General features: G+C 45.3%; 1 protein-coding gene across 2 annotated transcripts in view; it reads right to left on the reverse strand.

Moving 5' to 3' along the window:
- ELP1 (elongator acetyltransferase complex subunit 1) overlaps positions 1-18,848 on the reverse strand; it is a 48,795-nt gene that overhangs the window by 2,028 nt on the left and 27,919 nt on the right. The window contains exons 24-35 of one of the 2 annotated variants that reach the window (XM_028712194.2): positions 17,672-17,757; positions 17,176-17,324; positions 15,915-16,038; positions 15,373-15,470; positions 13,753-13,954; positions 11,014-11,075; positions 8,633-8,695; positions 8,448-8,508; positions 7,030-7,143; positions 5,591-5,702; positions 3,336-3,463; positions 1,814-1,968 (exon numbers count right to left, since the gene is read on the reverse strand). In XM_028712194.2, coding sequence (XP_028568027.2) covers positions 1,814-1,968; positions 3,336-3,463; positions 5,591-5,702; positions 7,030-7,143; positions 8,448-8,508; positions 8,633-8,695; positions 11,014-11,075; positions 13,753-13,954; positions 15,373-15,470; positions 15,915-16,038; positions 17,176-17,324; positions 17,672-17,757 — 1,354 coding nt within the window. The remainder of the gene's footprint in view (positions 1-1,813; positions 1,969-3,335; positions 3,464-5,590; positions 5,703-7,029; positions 7,144-8,447; positions 8,509-8,632; positions 8,696-11,013; positions 11,076-13,752; positions 13,955-15,372; positions 15,471-15,914; positions 16,039-17,175; positions 17,325-17,671; positions 17,758-18,848) is intronic. The other variant, XR_013391169.1, reaches the window with a different exon arrangement.

Consider the following 18,848-nt stretch of genomic DNA (forward strand, 5'->3'; position numbering starts at 1 on the left):
CCGCTAATGCAGTGTTTCCCAACCGGTGTTCCGCGGCACACTAGTGTGCCGCGAGACGTTGCCTGGTGTGCCACGAGATGTTGCCTGGAGGGAGGCAGGCGAGTCGGGCGGCGAGAGGCGGGGCGGCGGCGGCGAGGAGAGGCCGCCCAGCGCGGGGCTCTCGCCGTCTGCCTGCCTGGCTGCCTGCGTGGCGCTGACGTCACGGGGCTGTAACGTGCCCCACATAGGCACACGCGGGACGGCGAGCGAGCTCCCTCCCACATCCCATCGCCGCTCGCTTCAGCCGGCCTACTGGGCTGTCGCAGGCGGAAGGCCTGCGCATGCGCAAGGTTTTCGCGCCTTCGGGATTCCCTTCACACCTTCCTCCTCCCGGGTCCTTGAGAGCGCGGGAAGCGGCAGCGCAAGACCGGCGTTGAGCCTGGTAGGTATTGCGCTTGCCAAGGCAGTCATTTGGGAAATGAAAACTTGCAAAGCAAGCAACCAGTTCAACCTGAAGTAAGTGTATGCTTAATATCCTGTATCTGAAACCTGTTCTGCCCCCTCCCCCACACTTGGTGCCATTTTCATCTACACATGCAGCAGAGTAAGTTGACCCAGAATAGTACCAATTCAGATGGCAGATGGGAGAATGACAGTGCTGAATGCTTTCCCATGTAGAACAGTCCCTGCAAATAAAAACCTAGCATATTTGGAAGAGGGATGCTAGCCTAACCATTACCTTCTATGCTGTTACTATTTTTTTATTTTTTTTTACATAAGTAAAAAGTGACATTTCCCCATCTGGCATGGTGGTGTGCCTCGAGATTTTTTTCATGAAACAAGTGTGCCTTTGCCCAAAAAAGGTTGGGAAACACTGCGCTAATGGGGTTGCTTCGCAAGACGAAAAAACCGCTAGACGAAGAGAATCGTGGAACGGATTCTTTTCGTCTTGTGAGGCACCACTGTATGTCTGAACCCAGGTTCGTGGTTTGACTCCTCCAGACAGATCACGAGCTATAAACCCAAGAACAGGTCTGGGTTATAGCTCATGGTTTATCTGGAGCGAAGCCCTGGTTCACACTATATGCTGAGCCAAGCCAAACCATGGTTTAGCCCTGGGTAGCACAGCACAGCACAAAAATGACCAGGAAGAAGCAAATTGCTGGCAGACTCCTCTCTTCGAATCAGCATATTCATATAGTCATTCAAAGTCATCGTTTGGCTTAACGCTACGTCAATCAGGTCTATGTCTAACAATGAAATTACCCTAAAAAGTGGGGGTCGTTTTATACATGGATAGTGCATAGGGTGGTCGTTTGATTGGTTGCTGCCACGGCTGTCAGCAGCTATCGGGCGTGTTATTGGTTGCTGCGTGCGTCAAGGGCTGGTCTTGATTGGCTGACACTGTGGCAATACAGTGGGTGATTGGCAGCTTCTGCCGGCAAAGGGACAGACGAGAGGCTGATTTTCCGCCATGTGTGGGTGAGCGATTTTTGGCAACCCCCCCCCAAAAAAAAGCTCAACAAAAAAACCACCTCCCTCCCATTTTCTTAAATTTGAGTCCCCCCAAATAAGGGGCATCTTACACATGGGGGCGTCTTATACACAGAAAAATATGGTAATTGCTCCCTCTGGGTAGTCCTTGTCAGCACCGTGATAATTGGGAGAGCATGCCAGATCAGAGCCCTTTGACTACTTTTTTTCCTTCAAAATGAAAAGTGGTTAGCTGCGGTCTTAGTAATGAACCAACAAGGCTGCCAGCAGCGTTTAAGCCCCTTGTGCTATAAGCAAAAGCAGACAAGGCAAAGTAGTGATTACTCAGTTAAATTTGTACCGAGTTGGCTGGGATCTGCTGCAGATCTGGTGTCCAGATTTCAAGGAGGGATTGCTCCACCAAGCGAAGGGTCTCCTCAAAGGCTTGCTGCAACTCCTGGGCTCGCCCGTCATAGCCAAAGAGGACGAGATGTTTTAAAAGGCTGTGTATCTCACCTTGGGAAGAAATTAAAGCCCCACGCCCCAATTATTATAAGTCAAAACTGAAATTCTTTAATTGTGGGGGATAATACACAAAGATGCTACTCTGCCCTCCAAACTCAGTCTGGAAGTACCACAAGATTTAGGGAAGCTTTTAATGTTTAATAGACTATTGTATTTTAATATTCTGTTGGAAGCCGCCCAGAATGGCTGGGGAAACCCAGCCAGATGGGCGGGGTATAAATAATATATTATTATTATTTATTCTACCGAATCCCCCTCTCTCTTGGGCCCGCACAAAATGAGCCCCTATTCCTTTCCTCTGGAAAATAAAAGGGTCTGGGGGCCTCTGCAGGACCTATTCCCTCAGGGACATTCCAATCCCCATCCCTGAATATTCAGGTTTCCTTTTAAGAAACAACAATAGGAGCGTTTTGCTTGATGAGATGTAAAGGCAGGAAGGGCAAACTGCCTTGTACCCTATTGATCAGTAAGAAGCAAACAACTTTTAATGTTCAGGCCAAATATGTCAATGGCTCTGGCACTTCAAACATTTAATATATTTTCCTAAGTCTACTTAATAAGTTAAATCTGTTGGGAATGTATTCTAGTGATGAAGGCAAACCAAGAAAAAAAAGGGGGGGGGGGAACGTGGCTATCACTATTATTTTAACATACAGTGGTACCTCGGGTTAAGTACTTAATTCGTTCTGGAGGTCTGTTCTTAACCTGAAACTGTTCTTAACCTGAAGCACCACTTTAGCTAATGGGGCCTCTTGCTGCCGCTGTGCCACTGCTGCACAATTTCTGTTCTCATCCTGAAGCAAAGTTCTTAACCTGAAGCACTATTTCTGGGTTAGTGGAGTCTGTAACCTGAAGCGTATGTAACCTGAAGCGTATGTAACCCGAGGTACCACTGTAAAGGACTAAGGTCCTGACATGTCAGAAGCTAGGGGTGTTCATCTTCAGGGAATATTGAGAACAATAACAGAGAGAAAGTTCAACACCTCAAAATTCAGGCTTCTTCACTGAGTTAGCTAGCCTGTGTCAGGTTTTCACTGTTAACCTCTTCAGAGTAGCTTTAATTCAGAATTCTCCAGCAGTGACATGAACGTTGGCCTCAGTAATCCAGGATCCATGCATTTTTGTATTACTCACTTTGTTATTGGTCATTCTGTCATTTAGGCTTATCCATTAATGAAGGCAGCCTATAATTCAGAGCCGCTGCATTTAGAAACTCTCTCTAGAAATTGTTAATTCCTTGCTCTTTGTGGGGGGGTCCCGTTCCCCACTCCCCCCCCCAAAACCAGGCTTTTAAAGAATTGGTTCCGAGCCTCTTCCTTCAGACGACATCCAAAGTTCGAAGAACCTCAGTGACTAACCTTTTAGATTGTCAATACTCCGGACTATTTCCCCTAGAACTTCCAGGAGTGCAACATCCTCTAAGGGGCTCCCTTCCTTGAGGCTGTGTTTCTTACGCTCTGCCTTGCGACGGTTCTTTGACGAGCGTCTACAATAGATGAAATGCCATGAGACATCTATACACAACAGTGAAGTTGGAGTTCTTTGGGGGCGGATTTTTCTCCTCAAACTTGGGTCCCCAGCTGTTTTTGGGACTACAACTCCCATCATCCCTATCTAGCGGGACCTGTGGTCATGGATGATGGGAGTTGTAGTCCAACAACAGCTATGGACCCAAATTTGAAAACAAATCTGTTTTACGAGGAGGAGATAAGAGGGAAACCATAAATCGAAAGGCAGATTGAGGAGAGCTTGGTTTTGTTGTCAATACCTCCACATGTACTGCGGAAAGCTAGCATTTTAGGAAGAAGCTAGAACCTGTGGTCTGGCTGTGCTAGTTTTTTATGTGAAAGGATACTGGTTTTAGGAAATGGGTGGTAAGGAGAAGTATTCCATCATGTGCACCTACAGGCAGGCTGAAATGGTATAGCCTCAAGCAGTTTCCCAAACTTTGGTCTCCAGCTACCAAATTCCCATCATCCCTGTCCACTGGTCCTACTAGCTAGGGATGATGGGAGTTGTAGTCCAAAAACAGCTGGAGACTCAATTTTGGGAAACCCTGGACAAGACAGTTTTATTGCTTAAGTGAGAACTAGCTTTTAGTTCCAACCTCTTGCTGCTATTTAAAGGTAAAGGGACCCCTGCCTATTAGGTCCAGTTGTGACCGACTCTGGGGTTGTGGCGCTCATCTCGCTTTATTGGCCGAGGGAGCTGGTGTACAGCTTCCGGGTCATGTGGCCAGCATGACTAAGCCGCTTCTGGTAACCAGAGCAGCGCACGGAAACGCCATTTACCTTCCCGCCGGAGCGGTACCTATTTATCTACTTGCACTTTGACATTCTTTCGAACTGCTAGGTGGACAGGAGCAGGAACCGAGCAAGGGGAGCTCACCCTGTTGCGGGGATTCGAACCACTGACCTTCTGATTGGCAAGTCCTAGGCTCTGTGGTTTAACCCACAGCGCCACCCACGTCCCTCTTGCTGCTATTTACCTGTCCCTTTATTTTCCCACCACCACTGAAGATTCAACGTCTGGGGTACAAAGAAAGGCAGGATCATTGAAATCTGTGCAAGAGAGAGCAATGACGACCCACCCATCTTATGTATTTATATGGGGCTCCTTTAAAGGTGACCCAGAAACTACAACTAATCCACAATGCGGCAGCTAGACTGGTGACTGGGAGCAGGCACCTAGACCACATAATGCCGGTCTTGAAAGACCTGCATTGGCTCCCAGTACGTTTCCGAGCAAAATTCAAAGTGTTGGTGCTGACCTTTAAAGCCCTAAGCGGCCTCGGTCCAGTATATCTGAAGGAGCGTCTCCACCCCCATCGTTCTACCCGGACACTGAGGTCCAGCGCCGAGGGCCTTCTGGCGGTTCCCTCACTGTGAGAAGCCAAGTTACAGGGAACCAAGCAGAGGGCCTTCTCGGTAGTGGCACCCGCCCTGTGGAACACCCTCCCACCAGATGTCAAAGAGAACAACAACTACCAGACTTTTAGAAGATATCTGAAGGCAGCCCTGTTTAGGGAAGCGTTTAATGTTTGATGCATTACTGTATTTTAATATTTTGTTGGAAGCTGCCCAGAGTGGCTGGGGAAGCCCAGCCAGATGGGCGGAGTAGAAATAATAAATTATTATTATTATTACTACTACTACTACTACTACTACTACTACTACTACCACTATTAGGGCACCACAGGTCTGCAAGTGGGGAGCATGTGTTTAACCATACAACCCAAGTAAATAGACTGAGTTTATTATAAACTCAGTACCACCTAACAGCAATACTTTCAGACTTACAGAGTGCGTGTGCTTGCTTGTTATCAGCACGACACATAAAACGCGAAGAGAGATGTAACATTGAAATTACACATACACTTCTGAAAACAATGTTCCTTACAGGTGAAATTAGGCAACCGTTCAGGTTAAAATGTTGCATGGATGAAGCAATTACTTTTTGGCCTGCTTGGTGATCAAAGCCCTAATGCAGATGATCAAATAAATGGGATCTGCAAAAGAGAACCAGGCACAACCCCCATTTGTGCAAACATAATTCCCAACCTTCCCACCTGAACCAGGCCATTGAAAAGCTGCTGCGAGGGCAAAGTACATACGCAGATATTCTCGAGTTACTGTGAGTGTATTTGGAACTCGCGTCGCTAGCGGTCACCATGCTGCTGGCATCAGAAAAGAGATCCGATTCTGGGCAGTTTGGCAGTTCGAGATCTGCAAAAGTCAGTCACCTGGATCAGGAGTAGAAAGAACAAAACATCCCCCATACCACCTCCTAAATCCTCCCCACACCACAGTATTTCTATGACACCTGGCAATCTCTGACGGGCCTTTTTCTCCAAAACAATTCTGCCAGACAGCTAGTTATTGCTGTTCCATCTCACAAAGGGAAGCCCAAAAGCAGGGAGAGAGTGACTTTGCAAAGTCGCTCCACAAGTGAGCCGTGATTTGAACCTGGGATGAAACTGATTTGATATAATCATAGGCCTGCAATTCAAACTTTGGCCTCCATGGTGCTAGTCTGTAAGAACATACACTGACTCCTTGCTGCTATAGGGCTTATTCAGTTCAGCCTCCTCTTCCCAACAGTGACCATCCATATGCCTCTGGTAAGCTGATGAAGAAGAAGAAGATGAGTTGTTTGGATTTGATATCCCGCTTTATCACTACTGGAAGGAGTCTCCAAGTGGCTAACATTCTCCTCTCCCCCACAACAAACACTCTGTGAGGTGAGTGGGGCTGAGAGACTTCAGAGAAGTGTGACTAGCCCAAGGTCACCCAGCAGCTGCATGTGGAGGAGCGGGGAAGCGAACCCGGTTCACCAGATTACGAGTCCACCACTCTTAACCACTACACCACACTGGCTCCCTATAAACACGGCATAGAGGCAACAGTGACCCTCTCCACCCAGTTGTTTATTCCTAGCACCAGGCATTCAGGAGCTAATATGAGGATATTTCACCCCTCCCATCGCAAGAATCTGCTGACAGTGTTTCAGAAAGGAGGGGGCGGATTTTGCTCATTGCTTCTTCCTCTCCAGCCTGACTTCAAAGGGAGTCTGAGTGTTATCTGTATATAGATAAGGTGACTGCTCAAGCAGCTGTAACACTCATGCAGTCCAGCGTCTCCGATTACTCTTTAGTTAGTTAATGCAGTAGGTGTAGAGAATAAAAGAAGTTATACTTCAGAGCTGTCGTTCGTGTGGTTCATGCTCTGCTGTGCTCCGCTGACTTTTGGAACTGAGTTTGGTGCTCACAGCTCTAAGTTGTGAGTCCACAGCACTTAGGCCTGCTTCTCTGCAGTGGAAGGACTCTGGAAGTGCTTTCCAGCTCGCCTGGCCCAGTCAGGGCGGAAGAGGCTGAGCCCAGTCGTTGGCACTGGCTCAAAGGCGAAGCTCACATAATATTGCCTGTGAACCCGGAGGCAGCACGAGTAGTAGCCATTGATAGCTTTATCTTACATGACTAGGTCTATCTCAAAGCACAGCTTGAGCCCAGGAGCTAATCTGTGGCAGCACACAAGACCCTAACCCAGTCCATACCCAGCATCTCATTCCGGGCTTGCTGCTTCAGCTCTCTGACCACAGAAAGGCGCTTCTGATGGCAAGAAAATGCTGCTTTCTGAGTCTCCAGGAACGCCAAATGATTTTTCTGAACTATTGAGGGCGACAACAGGGGAAGAAGCATTTTGCAGTAAAACTGACGCAGGCACATTAAAAACTTTGTCTAAGCAAGGAAAAACCCCATATCAAGAAGACAGCACTGTACAAGCTTAAGGCAGGTTGTCAAGGTGAATCTTCCCTGGTGTACGCACCTTATCCTGGCACCCAGAAAACTAGCGTATCAGCACAATCACGGTCTTATTTTTTATTACATTTATTCATTGCTTTTCGGAAAGGGGTCTCTCAAAGTGGCTTACAAACCCATAAAATGCAAATCATGTGAGAACCAAATACGCTGAAAAAAACAAGGGAATAGGCAGACCGCCAGATGAAACTACTTGACTATGCAGAGATGGTGAGATTGGCTGGGAAAATCAGAAATCAGGAGGATCAAAACTTCAATAGAGAACGGGACAAATATCGATTATTACACTGTACACTGTAAATACTTGAACTCTTTGGCAGGCTTTGAATAACTCTTGCAACGTTACAAAGGCTTTGGATATATTGGAGGACTAAAATGCGAATGAACCATAATATGCAGTTGATTAAGATATTTAAAGGCCCTCTACAGAGGACATGTGGTGTGAAGAAACACAAAGCAACCAAGGAAGGGTTTAGTGGGAAGTCAACTCTTTAAATATTTGGAAATGAATATATATTGTTATTGTATAAGTTTGTTATTTTTGGAAAATATATATATCTCTTCCCCACCCTGGGTCCTTTGAATATATATATATATGATATTCAAAGGACCCAGGGTGGGGAAGAGGGAAGTTCTAAGATTCAGAAGAATCTTGTTTTATTTTTTAAAAAAAAGGTTTTTCAATGTTAATTGTGTGATCTATTTTGTAAAACCAATACAAACTATTTCTAAAAAAAGAAAAGAAAAAACAAGGGGGGGGAATTACCTAAAAGTGCTTGTCTAACAATAAAAAGGCTGAATCCTACCCAACCCCACTAAAAGAGAAGGCAGAATTTCATTCTGAAACAGTTCTCTAGTCATCTCTGATGGGCTAGCTTTCCATGCACAGGAAGGTTTGCTTTACAAAAAGGAAACATTTGACCACACAATTCCCCGCCTGAAGTCTGAAGTTGCACGATCCAGAAAAAAAAAATGTACTACAACATGCAGTTTCTGCATGCCAAGACAACAGTTATCAATATATTTGCACAAGTGCTGATCTCAGACCAGTAGAGTCCCACATCCCAGTATCCCTGTCTTGCTACAACACCTGAAATCCCAGCAGCCCCACACTTCTGAGAGCATCCCAGCAAACATGAAGTGGGAGCTTTACCTTCCAGCAGAGATGGTCTGAAGTTGGTCTCCAGAATGTCAGTCCTGTTATATTTGTAAATCTGGGAGACAGAGGAAAAAGAGAAGGGACATAAAAACCCACATCAAGGTTGTTGTTGAGTGACAAACACAAATTCGTTCAACAGGCAGGTAACGAAAATGGGTTCATGTTTTGAAGGATCTCACCAATCTTAGGGCTTCATCCCAAGTGGTCCCTTCCAAGAGAAGGAGGATGGCCTCTTCGTAATCCTGGATAAAGGGAAGCAAAGCATTTTCTGCCTTCTATTTTTATGTTTATTTGTCGCTTTACACATGCCTCAAAGCAATTTACAGGAAATTATGTTCACATGTGGTGGGGGTGTAAATATATACAATTTTTTTTTTTTGCAAAGTGTGTGTAATGGCTCTAGGGGTTGCTCGTGCGTAAGCCGGTGCCCACACCTGGCTGGGTTGCCTGAGTGAACCTTTCCTGTCCGGACAGCCACTCACCCGTGGCTGCCTCAATCGCTGGCAGAATCCGTCAGTGGGCGTTTCTTAAACTTCTTCCAGCAAAGAAGCTCTTTCATGCCCGGTCTCCTCCTACTCTCCCTGCGCGGAAGCCTTCTGCGCAAGGAGGGCGTAGGCAGCGGAGGACCCTTCCTCTCCCCGCTGGTCCCCGGCAAGGAGTCATGTGACCCCCTCTCAGATTCCCCCATCTGCCCCCCTTCTCCACTGGAGCTGAGCTGATTCCCTTCCCCAGAAGATGGGCTGCCTCTCCCAATCCCGGGACGCTCTCTGGGATCTCTCTGGAGCTTGCTCTCTCCATCCGGCACTGATGGCAGTTCCCTGACAGTGTGTTTAAGGAGACAACAGAAATCACTGGGTTAAAGGTAAAGGTAAAGGTACCCCTGCCCGTACGGGCCAGTCTTGACAGACTCTAGGGTTGTGCGCCCATCTCACTCAAGAGGCCGGGGGCCAGCGCTGTCCGCAGACACTTCCGGGTCACGTGGCCAGCGTGACAAGCTGCATCTGGCGAGCCAGCGCAGCACACGGAACACCGTTTACCTTCCCGCTGGTAAGCGGTCCCTATTTATCTACTTGCACCCAGGGGTGCTTTCGAACTGCTAGGTTGGCAGGCGCTGGGACCGAGCAGCGGGAGCGCACCCCACCGCGGGGATTCGAACCGCCGACCTTTCGATCGGCAAGTCCTAGGCACTGAGGCTTTTACCCACAGCGCCACCCGCGTCCCCTAATCACTGGGTTAAAGCTGACCAAAAGTCCAAAGGTAGCATTATTATCCATTTACAATGGGGTGGAAGGTTCGCAGGCTAGGAAGGATTTGCTCACCAATTTATTGACAGCTGCACCAATTATGATAGCTAGGAAGTGGAAGGGGCAAGCAGAATATAAAATGGAAGAATGGTATAAAGAGGTTTGGGATATAGCTATTAATGATAATTTAACACATGTCATTAAGGTAAGAGAAGGAATATGCAGGAGAAATTATTTTGAGGAGATATGGAGGGTGTTTGCAGAATCTTTACTGTTAAAACGGAAAGGGGTCAAATCATCGCAAGAAGTGTTGAAATTTTGGGAGGTTGGATAGTTACAATGGAATGGTCTCAGTGGTGGAGTGCACATTTTTATTCTTATTCATTTATGATTATTACTTTGGCAAAAAAAAAAATTTAAGCGATTTACAGATAGTAGTAAAATAAGAGAGCACAGCATATGAAAAGGGGGGGGGGCGCAAAGTGGTTAATAAACTTAAGAATTATGAGGATGTGTGCAACACAGTCAGGGCTTTACAAACAAAATCCCAGGGGGAAAGTATAACAAACTACAGAATATAATTACACTGGAAGGTGAATGGGAGTAATGAATATTTCTCGCACACATTGATTTTAATTTGCCGGGGGCAGGATCTAGCTCACTGGTTGTTAGTTGGCCAATTCTTGCCCTATGTATTTCATTTATATCCCGCCTTTCCTCCAAGAAGCTGAAGACAGCACATGTCGTTCCCACCCCCTTTTTTATCCTCAAAACAACCCTATAAGGTAGGTTAGTCCGAGATGCAGGGACTGTCCTGAGGTAAACCAGTGAGCTTCGTGGCTAAGTATTTTTCGCTCTATAAGACGCACCAGACCACAAGACGCACCTAGTTTTTGGAGGAGGAAAAGAAGAAGAAAAATATTCTGAATCTCAGAAGCCAGAACAGCAAGAGGGATCGCTGCACAGTGAAAGCAGCAATCCCTCTTGTTCTTCTGGCTTCTGGGATAGCCGCGCAGCCTGCATTCGCTCCATAAGACGCACACACATTTCCCCTTACTTTTTAGGAGGGGAAAAGCGAGTCTTATAGAGCAATAAATACGGTATGTGGGGATTCAAACCCTGGTTTCCCAGGTCCTAGTCTGACACTCTGACCGCTGTACCGTAATGTCTTTAGAACCCAGGCCAGACAGCACAAAGAGACACAGGGGTAGTAATCTGGGAATCTAAGCAACAAGCAGCGGGGGGTGGAAGAAGAGAAATTATTATTATTATTATTAAATTTGCATATTGCCCTTCGTCTGAAATTTAGGCTATACCTTGGCATATTGTTCCAGGAGTATTGCTGCATCTGCATACTTCCTTTTTTCAGCAAATTTCCCTGAAAGAAGGAAGAGAATTTAATTTAAAAAAAAAATTGGGGGGGGGAGAAGAAAAAAGAAACACTTCTAGGTTAAACAAACCCTGCCTGTGTTATTGCTTTAATATATTGCGGGTTCTGATTTCCTCCTTGTATGTGATCCCCATTAATTAAAGAATCCAGTCCTTAAATTAGATCAAGTTAGCAGCAGCAGCAGGGGATTCTATTCATTCGTATTGCCTGGTAAAATGATATAAACAACAGCATCCTGATATGAAGTGTAACTGGCATATAAATTTCTGCACCATAGCAACCCCATTCTTTGCACAGACTTATGCAAGTTGAAACTGCCGCACGGATTTAATCTGCATTAATGAATACTTGGTCTCACTATTTGGGCTTCAGGGAATTCAGCAGTTTGTGTGTAGGGGAGGAGGTTTGGCAAAAATTGAGAATGGCAAAGAAGGGAAGAGAAGCAGATAACATGGAGGGAAAGTTGGCTGTACTATTTCCAACTTCAGGGTTGTTGTTGTTCAGTCGTGTCCGACTCTTCGTGACCCCCTGGACCAGAGCACGCCAGGCACTCCTGTCTTCCACTGCCTCCCACAGTTTGGTCAAACTCATGCTGGTAGCTTTGAGAACACTATCCAGCCATCTCGTCCTCTGTCGTCCCCTTCTCCTTGTGCCCTCCATCTTTCCCGACATCAGGGTCTTTTCCAGGGAGTCTTCTCTTCTCATGAGGTGGCCAAAATATTGCAGCCTCAGCTTCACGATCTGTCCTTCCAGTGAGCACTCAGGGCTGATTTCCTTCAGAATGGATAGTTTGGATCTTCTTGCAGTCCATGGGACTCTCAAGAGTCTCCTCCAGCACCATAATTCAAAAGCATCCATTCTTCGGCGATCAGCCTTCTTTATGGTCCAGCTCTCACTTCCATACATCACTACTGGGAAAACCATAGCTTTAACTATATGGACCTTTGTTGGCAAGGTGATGTCTCTGCTTTTTAAGATGCTGTCTTACTTGATCTAACTTCAGGGTGCTCTGTCTCAAAACTCCTTTTGGTTTCCAAGGGCTTCTTCTGTAATCTTCTGTCAGGATCAAATCCAGGGTAAGGCTGAGAATGGCCCTCAGGCTATCATGCGCCCAACTCTCCCTTAAGAGAAAGTAGAAAACGAACCAGGAGATCCCATACACTGTGGAGGGAAGGAGAACACACAGGCCTGAGGCCTCTTCCCCATCTCTTCCCAACTAGAAGCTCAGGCAGAATGCATAATCTGAACAGGCCTTGAGCGTACAAGAGACACAGGCAGGGTGCCATGTTATGGATCTAGCCTGCAGCTGGGACGCAGGGTTGCCATATTTTGAAGAGCAAAAAGGAGGACACTATGACAACTCTCATTTTAAATACCCCAACTATATGTAGGCTATAGAAGCTGTGATATTTTGCTGAGGGGGGGCAGGTGAAGAGAAGAGGAAAGCAAGTCTTCACACACACACACACACACACACACACACACACACACACACACATTTTCATTAAAAATAAAAATAAAATCATTGCATTAAAAAACACACACATAAGCTAAATCATTTAAAACAACTATATAAACAATCAATTTTGAATCCACATTCTAGGATTACTTGAATCCCCCAACTTCCCTCCACTCCCTCGCCTGGTTCCTTTGTATTATCTTCATTAATGCATGTCAATAAAATCTTCATCTCTAATCACCTCCAAGTTTACACATTATATATAACATTACAAGTGGGTTTTTTAAAAAAAAAATAATCCTGGTAATATATTAACTTGCATACATTGCTTCCGTAAATATGCAATAAACATTTCCCATTCTTTTTTATATTTATTGTCATCTTGATTTCTAAGTTTCCCAGTTAATTTAGCCATTTCCGCGTACTCCATTAACTCCATTTGCCAATCTTCCTGAGTGGGAAAGCAAGACTTCAACTGCCAGTTATGTCTATGTCTCATCCAGAAAGTACAGTGGTACCTTGGTTCTCAAACACCTTGGTACTCAAACGGCTTGGAAACCAAACACTGCAAACCTGGAAGTAAGCATTCCGGTTTGCGAACGTTTTTCGGAAGCCAAATGTGCTCCGTTTTGAGTGTTAAGCTTCTGTTTTGAGTGCCACATTTCTGTTTTGAGTGTTATGCTGACAATTTGAGTGCCACACTTCCATTTTGAGTGTTACACTTAGGTTTATTTGTTTTTGCTATTTGTTTTGCGTTTTTGTTTTTGCGGCTCTTTTTTGTTTATTTTCGGGACTGCGTGGAACCCAGTTCAGCTACTGAATTGATCGATTGTGTGACTGCAGTACATTGTTTATTGCCTTCATTTTATGGATCAATGATCTCATTAGATAGAAAAATTCATGTTAAATTGCTGTTTTAGGGGTTGTTTTCCAAAGTCTGGAACGGATTAATCCATTTTGCGTTACTTTCTATGGGAAAGTGTGCCTTGGTTTTGGAACGCTTTGGTATTGGAACAGACTTCCGGAACGGATTAAGTTGGAGAACCAAGGTGCCACTGTATAGCCAGAGACATTTTGGCAAATTGAAAAAATCCACCCGGACAGAGATTTAACCGCTGAGAAGGAGGACGTGTCCTGGAAAAAGAGGACAGGTGGCAACCCTGGAGCAGCGCAAACGAGAGGTTGCATGCATTTCGGAATGCTCACCTGCCATGCTCCTCGCCAGGTTGGCCAGCTTGTCTTCGGTGTAGCAAAGCTCGCCGGCAGCCGTCAAGGCCAGCTGCCAGTTACCGCTGATCAGAAAGGCACCCAGCGCTCTCTCGAATGCACCGCAGCGGAAGAAGATCAGCCCCGCTTGCTCAGAGAGATGCTTCTGAATCAAGTGTTCTCCATAAGCATAGCTAACAGTCTGCAAGGCAGAGACGTAAAGAAATTGGGAGTTGAAGGAGGGATGGCTACTTTGCGCTGGCGGTTCCCTCACGGAAAGCTTTTAACGTTTGATGTTTTGTTACGCTTTTTACGTTTCCGAGCACAATTCAAAGTGTTGGTGCTGACCTTTAAAGCCCTAAATGGCTTCGGCCCTGCAAACCTGAAGGAGCGTCTCCACCCCCATCGTTCAGCCAGACACTGAGATCCAGCTCCGAGGACCTTCTGGCGGGTCCCTCACTGCGAGATGTGAGGTTACAGGGAACCAGACAGAGGGCCTTCTCAGTAGTGGTGCCCGCCCTGTGGAACGCCCTCCCATCAGATGTCAAGGAGATAAACAACTATCTGACTTTAAGAAGACATCTGAAGGCAGCCCTGTTTAGGGAAGTTTTTAATGTTTGATGTTTTATCGCTTTATTATTATTAATAATATTAATATTCTGCTGGGAGTCGCCCAGAGTGGCTGGGGAAACCCAGCCAGATGGGCGGGGTATAAATAATAAATTATTATTAATTCTTCTTCTTCTTCTTCTTCACTGACTGGGCAAAACAGGTGAAATATCATAGTATGGCCCACACATTCGCTATTGTTTGGTTCCCTCTCATCTCCTATGTTTCTAAATCTTTACCATAACTCTCCTAGCTCCAATCACTCATGTCTCCTTCTGGGAAGACTCAACAAGACGGACTAAGAGACCTTATGTTCTCAGTGATTTCATTTCTACCTGCTAAATCTATCATCTGATACTTCTTTAGGATTTGTAATGAAACATGACGCTTACAGTACTCCATTTTGTTGTTTCCTGTTTGTTTGTTTTTTGTACATGTTCTTTAAGCCAATGAAACAGAGTTACAAAACACACACACACACACAGATTCTTGACTAAATGTTGAACCATGTACAATAACAAGCTATGATCGTGTGTGCAACTGTTATTTTACTTCTTGTTTTAGAAATAAAACTTTATAAAGAAATGAAGGAGAAGCCACTGAATTAACTGATATACAGGAAGAGCTGGTCACCCTTCAGGAAAAAGGGACTTGGCTTTTAAATTGATGAAGTGGTTTGGAGTAAGTTATCGGCCAACGTCTAGCCTGCAACCTGCCTTTTATCACTGCAGTAGAGCAACCTGTTCTCACAAGTAATAAAGTAGTACAGTGGTACCTCGGGTTACATACGCTTCAGGTTACAGACTCCGCTAACCCAGAAATAGTACCTCAGGTTAAGAACTTTGCTTCAGGATGAGAACAGAAATTGTGCTCCTGCGTCGTGGCGGGAGGCCCCATTAGCTAAAGTGGTGCTTCAGGTTAAGAACAGTTTCAGGTTAAGAACGGACCTCCAGAACGAGGTACCGCTGTAATAATAAAAAGGTATAACAATGAGGAAAGTATTTCACACACCTTGTACTCTTGGGAGTCTGGCAAGTATAGCTTCAGGGCTTCATTAAATAAGTTCTGATCCACCACCAAGTTCAGGAACTCTGAAAAATGCTCTGGCCCTGAAGGGAAAGCAAAATACACTTTCTTGGGAAGAAAGCAAGCAACGGGTTTCACATAACTGCACAAGCCAATCTGGGCTGACTAGAGTGGGATCTGGCTAGGCAAGTCCTAGCGTGAAAGCAAAACTTTTGAGCTACCTGAGGACAAACATAAAAATCTTAGCTGGGGGGCGGGGGGGGGGGGAGCAAGTTATAGCCCCAGTTATTCCAAAAGAGAAAAAAATTAAATATAGATACGTAGTCTCAGATCTATGGACCATTTAGCCCAGCATTCAGTCTCTTGAGGGTGGACAGGAAGAAAAAATCCTGAAAATGTTGGCTGCATTCAGATAATCAGTTTATGAAGCCACTGTTGTTGGGTAATCAGCTATAGTTACCAAAAAATATAAGATGCGGCAAAAGGGATCTTCGCCCCCCAAGAGACCACACAGCCAGGGTACCTACCACATTTGCTGAGATGATGAAGAGCCTTTGAATACCTCTTCAAATATTTATCTATAGAGTATCTCTGGTAATTGTTTTCCATTTTCTTAAGTTTGTTTAAGAATGGGAGATATTCCTTAGGATCCTGCCAAAAAAAGAGGGTATTAAAAAATAATTATTTTTGAAAGGCATGAGCTGCAGTTGCCTAGTTGTCAAAGGAACGGCAGCTTGAACAGTCTCCTCCCAAATGCAGTCTATATCTGAGCAGAAACTATTTGCCTTGTTGTTGTGTCAAAGGGCACATTCTATTTTCAGAAATTTTGTGTTATTGTTGTAAACTCATTCACTTTTTCTAATGAATATTGTTCTTTCCTTTTTTTCTTCCTTCCCTTCTTTTTGGGGGGGTTGGGGCTCTCACTTTTCTCTGCCTTTTTTCTCCCCACTGTCATTTTACTCAATTCCTTGAGAAGACGCAGGTGGTTTTGTTCATGCCATGACTCAACTTCTGACAAAGCAGCAATCATGAACACTCTCCAAAGACACCCCACTTGGGTCACCACAGACCAGCCTGAGATGTTGCCGGACTCTAGTTCCCAGCAGCCCCTGCCAGCATGGGGATGATGTTGGGGATGATGCAGTCCAACAATATCTAGAGGGCACCAGGCTGGGGAGAGATTGCCACAGACAATTTAAACAGCAGTGTGGGAAAATGAGGCAAAGGATAATGAAGGCAAAGAAGAACTAGCGCTAAGAAACAGGTGTAATCTGTAGGAACTGCACAGAATGGACAACCCTGTATGTTTATGGTTGTGTATACACTGTACCTTTTAAAGCACATTTCCTCCCTCAAACAATTCTGGTCACTGTAGTTTCTTAAGCACTGCTGGGAATTGTAATTCTGTGATGGGTAAATCACAGTGTCCAGAATTCTTTGAGGGAAGGAACGTGCTCCGGTCGTACTTTAAAAGGTTTAGTGTGCATGCAGCCATTGACAGCAGAGGAGCTTGGGTAGGAGAAGCAATTCTTGGGAGCGTATTTTGAAGTTATATACCACTTTTTTCTCCAACAGCTTAGGCTGAGAGGCAGTGACTGGGCCAGAGTGGGAATTCGAACCTGGGTCTCCCAGGTCTTAGGTCTATTGCTCTAACCGTACACTACACTGGCTCTCCCCTTGAGAGAGCATTTTGATAAAGCAGTGATTTTTTAAATTTTATTTTATTTTTGTTCCGATATCTAGGACAGGGCAGTAGATGGGCTATGGGAAAACAAAACACAAAATTACCTTCTGAGACTTCTCAGCAACCATGATGACTAAATCGAAATCGTAAGTTCCCAGAGAATGATCATACAACTCATTGACATCCACCAAGTACAGCAGGTATTTGAGAGCTTCTTCTGCACTCACAGATCCAGCAGTTATTGAAGTTTGCTCTGCAGTTTAAAATTATTATTATTAAAAAAGACTTTCAAAGGGCGACTGCTGAATCAGATGATGTCTAAGGAAGATGTTGCACAGAAACGTATGAACTTGTTTAACAAGCAAGCACTATCATCACAGATTGATTGCATGAGAAACTGAGCTTTACTGTACAATAAGCAAGTTTCTTGCCCTCATTGTTCCTTAAAAAAATATTGGAAACATGAGTCCAGCAGTGGTGAAATGAGCCCAAACATCCCCTGGTAAATGTAGATACTGCCTAACAGCCTTTACAAGGCCCCACTCCACCAGTTTTAAGCCCCATAACATGTGTTCAATCAATTCAATCCTAATAACGTACCTCGAAGCTTACGAATTCTCTGCAGAGCTGTTTCCAGTTCTGGGGGGCTCTTTTTCACATGAGAGGTCAGTATGGACAAACAGTATCTAAAGAGGACAGGGGGGGAAGACGGGTGTTAAAACCTCTGGACTTTAGGTAGTTGTTCATTTCTCCCATATTTTGCTTAAAAGTGGAAGAGATTTAGATGCCTAGCTCATTTCTTCAGCTCCTATAACACCCCACACCCCTTTTTAGCAAAGAAGCTGTTTTTAAAGGGATAGAGGGGAAGTCTGGGTTGAAAATTATTTCACTAACCCCCTGGCCCTTCTGTCCATGACTGAGGTAAATTAGAATGAAAAGAGCAAATGGAGAGAGCCAATTCTGCCTCTGCTTATTGGCACCATAAGGAGCCACAGTCTCTAAGACCAGGGTTTCCCTAACTTGGGTCTCCAGCTGTTTTTGAACTACAATTCCCATCATCCCTGGCCACTGGGATATTGGGAGTTGTAGTCCAACAACAGCTGGAGACCCAAGTTTGGGAAACCCTGCTCTAGACCCTGAGAAAGGAGAGAGGAAACACTCACCACTCCTTAAGCCAGAAGCTGCATTCCCTCCTCTTCCCACATACCCTGAACCCCAAGCTCTGAGGATTTTTGGTGGATGCGGGGGAAAATAAATTTTCTCCTTCCTCACAACTCTGGTGATCTGGTAGTCCTGTTACAGTGGTGCCCCGCAAGACGAATGCCTCACAAGACGGAAAACCCGCTAGACGAAAGGGTTTTCCATTTTTGAGTTGCTTCGCAAGACGATTTTCCCTATGGGCTTGCTTCGCAAGACGAAACGTCTTGCTAGTCTTGCGATTTTTTCCCCGCTTTCCCCCCCTTTTTCTAAGCCACTAATAGCCTTTTAGCAGCTAAGCTGCTAAGCCTTTAATAGCCGCTAAGCTGCTAAACCGCTAATAGTGCTAATCCGCTAAGCCACTAATAGGGTTGCTTCGCAAGACGAAAAAACCGCTAGACGAAGAGAATCGCGGAACGGATTCTTTTCGTCTTGCGAGGCACCACTGTATTAAGAGTCAAGCTCCTTCCTTTCTGTATAGACCCAGCACTCCTATCAGAGTTCTATCAGGGTTCTATGGCTTCTATATCCATGCGACGGTCATCAGCCCTTGAAGCTGTCCCAGAAACTCCAGCGGGTA

Source organism: Podarcis muralis, chromosome 17 (assembly GCF_964188315.1).
Source record: "Podarcis muralis chromosome 17, rPodMur119.hap1.1, whole genome shotgun sequence".
Classification (NCBI taxonomy): domain Eukaryota; kingdom Metazoa; phylum Chordata; class Lepidosauria; order Squamata; family Lacertidae; genus Podarcis; species Podarcis muralis.